This window comes from Pseudophryne corroboree, chromosome 9, assembly GCF_028390025.1.
Source record: "Pseudophryne corroboree isolate aPseCor3 chromosome 9, aPseCor3.hap2, whole genome shotgun sequence".
Lineage (NCBI taxonomy): Eukaryota > Metazoa > Chordata > Amphibia > Anura > Myobatrachidae > Pseudophryne > Pseudophryne corroboree.
The window spans coordinates 175,075,425-175,085,114 of NC_086452.1; the positions used below are offsets into that span (position 1 = coordinate 175,075,425).

The 9,690-nt window shown below is 43.9% G+C and overlaps 1 protein-coding gene across 1 annotated transcript; it reads right to left on the reverse strand.

The window, feature by feature from the left end:
* Window positions 1–3,831: 3,831 nt before the first annotated feature.
* On the reverse strand, window positions 3,832–8,196 carry LOC134957796 (putative nuclease HARBI1). The gene is made up of 5 exons (XM_063939964.1): window positions 7,379–8,196; window positions 6,922–7,294; window positions 6,589–6,610; window positions 5,076–5,588; window positions 3,832–3,942 (listed from the first exon to the last, which is right to left on the reverse strand). The coding sequence occupies exons 1-3, from the start codon at window positions 8,121–8,123 to the stop codon at window positions 6,607–6,609; spliced, it is 1,122 nt and encodes a 373-aa protein (XP_063796034.1). The 5' UTR covers window positions 8,124–8,196; the 3' UTR covers window positions 3,832–3,942; window positions 5,076–5,588; window positions 6,589–6,606.
* Between the last annotated feature and the right edge of the window lie 1,494 nt (window positions 8,197–9,690).

The window sequence follows — 9,690 nt, forward strand, 5'->3', positions numbered from 1 at the left end:
AAAACCATGTGCACTGCAGGGGAGGCAGATATAACATGTGCAGAGAGAGATAGAATTGGGTGTGGTGTGTTAAATCTGCAATCTAAATTGCGGTGTAAAAGTTAAGCAGCCAGTATTTACCCTGCACAGAAACAAAATAACCCACCCAAATCTAACTCTCTCTGCAAATGTTATATCTGCCCCCCTGCAGTGCACATGGTATTGCCCAACTGCTAAAAAATTTCCTGCTGCGATCAACTTGGAATTACCCCCATGGTTTTGCCCATCTGCTAACGAACTTGCTGCTGCGATCAACTCAGAATTACCCCCATGGTGCGGAGCGTTTATTCTTGTAAATGCTGTAGGCAATGTTGGAAATGTTGCAATGTAAAGCTAGTGCTTCTCAGAAAGCACGTGTCTGCAAAACTATAATTTGTGTTGCCCAATAAAAAAAAGCCTGCAGTCACATAATGCCATTCACACAGATGTCACCTACTGTGCACAGAGCCCTTTCTATGGTGCGGACTCCAGCCTATGTTGTACACATTAATTAACAGACATTTTTATATTTCTTTTCATATTGCACTTACTGAAACCATGTTGGGCCACTTTCATACTGGAATGACTTACACATTCAGTATTTCACAGAACTTTTACATTCACCTTAGCAAATACTGTTTCCCTTATTGCACACATCTCTTGTATCTCTTTTCCACTAGCTCAAAAAACACGGGTAAATGCACGGGGGCGCGCATTTACCCATGTTTTTTGCTAGTGGAAAAGGGTCCCCCCGCAAAAACCCGGATCAAGAGACCCGTGAATCCTACCCGGGTAGCTACCTGGGTAGGACACGGGAATGATCCGGGTAGGGTTGTAGTGTAAACGGAAGCCGTGTCGTTGCAACATGGCTCCCGTTTACACTATATGGAAGGGTGTTGCTGGGAGATCATGTGATCTCCAGGCGCCGCCCCTGCCGCGTCACTAGCAGCGTCACCAACCCGGCAATATGTCGAGTTGGTGAGCGCAGTGGGAAAGGGGGCTGAGCAAGGGCCGCAGCCTGGTAGCACCCATGTCAGGCTCCCGGCTGCGACCCGTGCTTAGTAGGTGGAAAAGAGGTAATACTGGGGTCATTCAGACCTGATCGCTCGCTAGAGTTTTTTGCAGCGCTGCGATCAGGTCAGAACTGCGCATGCTACAAAGCGGTCTGTTGCTCTGCGATGGGTTTGTGCGAAGAATCCATAGGCACGGGCGATCGCAAGGTGATTGACAGGAAGAAGGCGTTTGTGGGTGTCAACTGACCGTTTTCTGGGGGTGGTTGGAAAACCGCAGGTGTTCCCAAGCGTTTACAGGGCGGGTGTCTGACATCAATTCCGGTCCCGGACAGGCTGAAGTGATCGCAGCGGCTGAGTAAGTCCTGGGCTACTCAGAACCTGCACAGAATGTTTTTGTACTGCTTCGCTGCACATGCGATCGCACACTTGCACAGCTAAAATACACTCCCCAGTGGGCGGCGACTATGTGAACGCAGGACTGCAAAAAACAGCTAGCAAGCGATGAGGTCTGAATTACTCCCACTGTACAGACATCTTCTCGACGCTGGATGGTTGTTAGTAGGTTTTACCATTACTGAGGCACCAGAGCTGAGTACAGAATGGTAGGATCCCAGATATCAGATTCCTGCTGTTCATATCATTTAGTTAGGTATCCAGGCTTCAAACCAGGGCCATGTTAATGTATAGGCACACTGAGCAGCAGCCCAGGGCGGCACAATACTAGGGGCCTTCATGCAAAGGCAGAGGCTTTGCCTCCTGAGCTTCTTGGAAGACAGGTAGAGATTGCTGCTCTGACTGTGAATTATACACAATCAGAACGGCAAGGCAGCATTCTCTAGCTGCAACCAGACAGTGAATGGTTGCCAGCATACTGATCTGTGGATGGCTTAACAGAGTGATGACAGCCATTCATTGTATGAAAGCATGTGGAGAAACGGCGTTTGACCACAGGAGGGGTAAGTTGTGATATTTTATTATTTCTCTTACGTCCTAGAGGACTCCAAAAGGACCATGGGGTATAGACGGATCCGCAGGAGCTTGGGCACACTATAAAGACTTAAACTGGGTGTGAACTGGCTCCTCCCTCTATGCCCCTCCTCCAGACCTCAGTTAGACTTTGTGCCTAGGAGTGAATGGACACACACTAGGGGAGCTCTACTTTCCAAGTGAGATACTGAAGTCTAAAAGACTTTATGTTAGGTTTTTTATTTTCAGGTAGACCTGCTGGCTACAGGCTCCCTGCAGCGTGGGAGTGAGGGGGGAGAAGTAGGACCTACTTCTTCTTAGTTTAAGGGCTTTGCTTCTCAGGCTACTGGACACCATTAGCTCCAGAGGGTTCGCCTAGCTGCTTCTTCCCGGAGCCGCGCCGTCACCCCCATCACAGAAGCCAGAAGAAAGAAGCCGGGTGAGTATTAGAAGAACAGAAGACTTCAGTGACGGCAGAAGACTTCAGTAATGGAGGTACAGCGGTCGCGCTGCGCTCCATGCTCCCACACACCAACGGCACTCTCAGGGTGCAGGGCGCTGAGGGGGGAGCGCCCTGGGCAGCAGGTTACTGTTTTCTTTATAAGGCTGGCTTTGAAAGCATTTTCGGTGCCTGGGCACCGTGTCTCATTCCCCCGCCAGCATGTTATAGCGCGCTATGCGCCATTGATCCCCCGGGGGGGGGGACGCCCTGGGCAGCAAGTTACAGTTGTTTTTTTAAGGGCTGAAATGTTTTACATTTGCGCTGCCGGGGCTCCGTGTCCCGGACCCCCGCCAGCATGTTATAGCGCACTGCGCGCCTTTTCTCCCGCGCCCGGCTTCCATGGGTGCAGGGCGCCAGGGGGGGAAGGGGCGCCCTGGGCAGCATGTATATATATATATACAGTTTATTTACGGGCCCCGGGCGCCGCATGCGATACCCTGCCAGTCATAGCGGCGGTCGCGCACCGCGCCGGTGCTCCCACACACCAGCGATTTACTTGGGCGCAGGGGGGGCGCCCTGAACAGCAGTTTCAGATGGTATATAGTATATTTACACTATGGCCCTCATTCCGAGTTGATCGCTAAGTTTTTCGTTCGCACAACCTATTAGTAAAGTTGCGTTAATGTAGTAATTTTGCGAACATCCGCCCCCAACGTATTTTTGCTCATTCGCACGCATTATTACACAAAGTGGGCGTACGCCAAATGACATCGCAGCAATGCAAAAACATCGCAGCAATGCGAACCCATCGCATTAACACATACTTATTCGTAAAAATACTAGGTAGTCGTAGATTTACACATTTATCAGTTAAAGTGCTCACTTTTGCGGAGAAACGCACCACATTGTTTTTTTTTACTATTAAGTGGAATAACACCTTCCAATTAAAAGTCCACAAGCCCTCCTCAATTACAAATCCAATTAGTGACTGAATTGTAATGTTCATGATCAATTAAGTATTTTATAAATACCTGAAGAACACTTTGTAGCCATAAAAGAACCTATTTCTATTTACATGTTTAATATAAATATAGATGTTTGCAATGTGCTTGGTCTAATGTGTTTTGTGTATTTATTAAAGTAGAGTTTTTGTATGTGAATGAAGGTTTTTGCATGTTTATTTAGCCAATAACATGTTTGTTTTAGATTTTTAAAATAACTTACGTTAGCTGTATGAAATGTTTAATGTAAGAAATGTTTGTTCTGCAATCTGCTGTTCCTTTATTGCATTATTAAATAATAAACACCCGCTTAAGTATAATAATTTTCTTTTATTTTTTTTTAATGATTTTTAGAAATGTTAAGATAATTTTTGTTTTTAAAAAACATAAAAAAATTAACAAAAATTTTCCATCTCATCTAGCAGACCCAGCAAGGCCTGGAGATGTCGCCTCATGTTTCCCACAATCTCCCGCAACGATGTGGGATCTCCAACGGCAACATCTGAAATTAAAAGATAACATAAACATTACTAACTTACTCACATTGCTTATTATACAAGCAAGGCACAAAGCACACTTTAATGCAGGCATGTCCAAACTGCATCCCTCAAGCTGGTGTGAAACTACATATACCAGCATGCGTTAACTCAGTTTTGGGGCCAGGGAATGCCAAACCTGTGTCAGGGCATGCTGGGATGTGTAGTTTCTCTACAGTTGCAGTTGCGCAGTTTGGACAGGCATGCTTAATGGCAAAGTTTATACATCATGCCTGTTTTATGGTACAATCATTAGCAGAAAAACACACAAGCCTGCTCAGGCTTTTTTGGATAATTTTTACAGTATTCTAGACCATGGGCTACATTTACTACTATGTGAGTTCATTTTAAGATGGAGCGTTGCCCATAGCAAACAAGCCAAAATAAGATGATTATCTTGTAGAAGTGGTTCCCCAATTGTAAAGTTTATTTGTATTGGTTGCTATGGGCGACATCCCATGTTAAAGATAACTACCATCTTCGTCACTGTTACACCATGTTGGCATTCATTCACATCTGGAGTGTTTTTTTAATATTTTTAAGGGGTTTGGTGCTGCATCATCACACTGCATATCAACATCTTCAGAAGGCCAACATATCCTAGCATTCCCACACTCCCTGAAAGCTGCCCTTACTAAATAATTGCAAACAGGTTTGACTTTAACAAATAGTCATTTTGTGAGTGTAACTTTCACAACACAAATCACTGTGTCATTAGGCTGCATAACAAAGTGAAGCATGTGTTTTGTAAGTGCAAATATTAAGACTACACAGGCACAAGTGTAAAAGACCAACAACATACTAAACTCCACTCAGGTCTAACTGTTTCCCAGAAAAAAAACCACATATAAACCCTGTTGTCCTGGCAACCCTGGCTACCTAATGAGTGTCAACCTAGAGTGGACACACAAAACATTGCACACATAAACACTGTACATATAATGACACTCACAAATATGTAAATGCAACATGTACACCATGAAGAAAAACACAAATTTGTGTCCTTGGTACAAGATTTCAAACAGTACAACACTGCATGTTTTGTCATTGTAAGTGTAAGTAGGTAATCATTTAAAAAAAAACAAAAAAAAAAACTTACTTTCCACGGCAACATGAACACTCCCTGAACTGGCTTCAGGGGCTTCCTCTGCCCATTCACTGGGTGGGGATGTTGGCTGGATGGGTGAAGGCGGCTGGATGGGGGAAGGAGGAGGGATTGGGGAAGGAGGAGGGATTGGGGAAGGAGGCTGGATGGGGGAAGGAGGCTGGATTGGTGCTGGAATTTCAGAGGGGGGGTCTGATTGAGAGGGCGAGGGGGGCGGAGAGAAAGTTAAGCCAATAGAGGGTGAGGGGGGCAGAGATGGTGATTTAGAAGTTGAAGGAGAAGGGGTATGGGAAGGAGGAGAAGGGGTCCCAGAAAGAGATGGAGAGGTGTGGTGAGAAGGGGAGTGTAAAGTGGTGTGGGCCAGGGAAGCTGAGGGGGACTGGGAAGATGAGGGGGACTGGGAAGATGAGGGGGACTGGGAAGGGGAGGGGGAGTGAGAAGGGGAGGGGGAGTGAGAAGGGGAGGGGGACTGGGAAGGGGGCGGAGAGGTCTGCCGTTGTTGTTGTCCTATAATGATATTTTTGACAACATTTAGTTTACATGTGAAATTACATAGTAAACAATTTCAATTTTCAAAGTTCTGTTCCATGTAAAATACAGTGTTTTTTAGAAATGAAAATCAAACATGTATAAATCCTATTCATGTTGGCCACAGCAAACAAAATGAGTCATAACTTTTACTTTGAAGCTCATTCCGTAATCTAGTCCATTGAGTCATATTGATTGGTCTAGGCAACATCACCAGATCACTATTCAAGGCACCTTATTATATAGGCAGCAATGATCAAGTATTTGGGAACAGTTTCCTGGCTGGTTATTAATTCTTGAAAACATGCACTTGTTTGGTGTCAGTTTGCTACAGTCAGTACTGTTTGGCCTAACCACACACACTGTCCTATTTTGTAAAAAAACACACTCAGCGTTGCAATTAGCCTACCACTTAGTGTAAATTTGCACAATGTTTGCTAATATTCTTATGTAATGTAACTTACGTCGTGTATGCATAGAACGTATTTGCTGGCGGATCTCCGCCAACAGCTCGGGAGTCCTCCTGCGGAGATCACTCCATCTCCTCTCAAGTTGAATGATTGACCGCCTGCTGCGGACGCGAGTCCGCAGCAGGCGGCGGACCTCCGCGTAGGCCTCGCGCTTCACCCGATTTGGGATGAAGCGCCCAACGCGGCCTACGCGGCGGTCCTTCACCGCAACCAGGACGCGGAGCTCACGCCTGGTGAACGGTGCAGCACGCATCTTGGCAATGGCGTTTTCCTTATTTGGGCATATATTTATAGCGTCTGTTAGCATGTGATTGGTCATAAATCTGTTGTCATTTCTAATAACTTTATTGATCTTTGCAATGCTGTGAAGAGCAGTGTTATTTCGCACGAGCGGAAAAACGCATCCGCAGAAGTAAATTTTTGCATTAAAAAAAAAAAAAAACCATAACACAAACAGACACAGAGACACACAGTTTTGAATAAAATTGTAAACATATCTGTGTACTCACCACAGTTTGTGTGATCATTCAGCTGGACAGTCACAAAGTGGGCAAGATTCAATTTCATTTGTTTTTGTGTTTGTTTAAATAATCAAGATTTTAGGATATAAAACAAATAAGGACACTATTTAGCCACATCACATTATATTTTGTACTAATCTCAAATTGTAAGCTTAACGTGTTAACGGATTTTTATTTTTTTAAAAATGACAAATAAACAAAAAATCCAAAACCATTACACAATGACCTTACAATCTCAAACAAAATGTCAACATTACAAACAAAACATAAGCATACTGTGCTTTGTTTTTTTAACATAAAAATAATATAAAAACACTATACCTGAAATATTCGCCAACAATCCTTGCCCTCACTTGGCTCCCCCTCCGTGTAACACTCCCACCACCGAAGTGTCGAACAACCCCTGGCTCCTCATCAGGCAATTCCTCTGCCTGAGGAAGCTCTACACTACTCCTTACCGCGATATTATGTAGTATTGCGCACAGGACCACTATTTTACTTGCCATCTCCGGCGAATACATGATGTCGCCACCAGTGCGGTGGAGCACACGAAACCGCCCTTTAAGGACACCAATTGTGCGCTCCACCAGCTGCCTAGTGGCAGTAAGCGCGGAGTTAAATGCCATCTGTGGTCCTGGCCTGGGATTACGGTAAGGAGTCATGAGCCAGGGGGTGCAAGGATATCCACGGTCTCCTGTTTGAGGAAAAACCTTAAATTAAAAAGAGTATATTCAAAAATTTCATTTATTTTTAAGATAAAAAATATCTACAAACTCACCCAATAACCACATGTCTGCTCGTTGACTTGCTCTTAATCTCTGCCATATCCCTGATTGTCTAATGACATATGCATCATGTGAACTTCCAGTAAACTTGGCATTCAGGGAAAGGATCTGGAGGGATGGCCCACAAACAACCATTACATTCAGAGAATGAAACAGTTTCCTGTTTCTATAAATTTCTTCATTATGTCTTGGTGGCTGAATAGCAACATGTGTGCCATCCACAACCCCAATAACATGTGGGAAGCGACTACCACCTTCCTCAAATTGCCGCTTCACCACATCTAGGGCACCAACATCCAAAGGCATATCAATGAATTGCTTCACCCGCTTTAGGAAAGCCTGGCAGACACGCCGCAGGACCTTACTGAACTGGCCCTGCGACATGCCAACCAGGTCTCCCACAACATGTTGATATGAGGCTGTAGCCAAAAAATGTAACACAGCAAGGAATTGTGTCAATGGTGGTATTGCTGTAGGATACCGAATTTCAGACTCCAGATCACTTTCTATTATGGAGAGAGTGTCTAGGATTAGATGTGGTGGCAGCCTGTATCTACGCACCACCACATCATCTGGCATCCCAAAAAGTAGGACACGGGTTCTGAAAATTGGTGGCCTAGCACGCCTCCGTTGCCTTGGTTGATGAGGAGCCGGTTGTGGTTGTGGGGCTGGCGGTTGGGGTGGGAGTGCTGGCGTGGGTTGGGGAGGTAGGGCTTCTGCTGCGATAAATATCGACATAACACACTTTTTTGAGATAAAAACAAAAAAATGTTTAATACTCCAAAATTATTTATTAAAAAATATACAAACAATAAATGTATAAAAAAAGGTGGAGTCAACTTACTGCAGGAGCGTACGACATTATTTCTGGGTTCAATTCAGGAACAAAATATTTAAAAAAAAAAAAAGACATATGTTAATTTGAGAAAAACCAAAAATGTTAGTTTCTAGATTTCTGAGCATCAAACACATCACAAACACCATAAAACAAATATAAATAAAAATAAAATAAAGGAAAAAATTCAATCAAGTAACAAAAAAAAACCATTTAGTAGCTAGGCCAGGCAAGAAAAAAACTACTTTGCAGATCAATCCAGGTAAGAAAAAATACTTGTCTTTACAAAATGGCAAAGAAACATAATAACAACACTTTGAACAAACACAAACAGGCACCAACACAGGCAAAGGGCACTTACCTGATCCAAAATCAATAAAGTTTTTGTGTTTTCTTGCACACCAAAAACTCAAAATATACAAGGGTTTCCTCACCCAAAAAACAACTCCTACAAGAGAACAAAAATGACAGTCAAATCAAAGAAGCACAGGTTTATTTACAAAAATGGACTTGCTAAATATATCTGTGTTTTTTAATAAAAATTAAAAAAAAAACAAAAAAAAAACTTTGAATTCAAAAAATTACCAAGAAGATTTCCAGAATACTCACAAACGAAAAAACGCAACAAAAAAATGTCTATACTCAAAACGCAAACGAAAGGACAAATGTATGCTTGACAATTACTCACTCTGCAAATTCCTATAGCACCTTCACGCACAAGCCAACAAACTCAAGTGAAACTCCAAACTACCTACACTCACAGCGTGCAAAGTAGGCCCTTAAATAAGCAGTGCAATCATTAATCAGATTAACAGTGTACACCTGTGTGAATTAACGATACGCACGTAGGTATATAAGCACACACCTCGGCGTACACACGTCATCACAAACATGGCTTCTCGTGAGCAAATCGCAGCAGAGATGGACCGCATTGCAGAGCAGGAGATGGCATTGCGGAAAAGACGCATAGATTGCCAACGGCGCATGCTGGAATACGCCTCTGCGGATGTTGAAGAGGCAGGACCTAGTACTCTGCAAATGTCTGCTTCTGAACCACAACAATTGACTGGGGATACTCTGCCACACACACAAAGTGACCAAACTGAGGGAGAATTGGCTTTAGCCACACAAACACAACAGACAGAAGCTGCTAGTGAGGAGGAAGATGGTGATGAACAACAAGAAACCTCACAGGCTACCTCCAGACGGAAGAAAAGACAGCCTGCATTCACTAAGAGGGAGTTGCGTGTCTTGGTCACGCAGGCCATGTCCAAAATCCATAGAGGGCCAAAAAACATGGGGGCTGCTTCAAAAGAACGAATCTGGAGAGACATCACAAAATCTGTGAATGAAGTTGGCTCTGTCGTCAGAACATCACAGGAAGTGAGACGACGGTAAGTGCATATTGACAGTCCTTTTTCTGTGCTAAGTTGACTAAAAAATGTAGTTACATGTGATGTTATGTCTAGC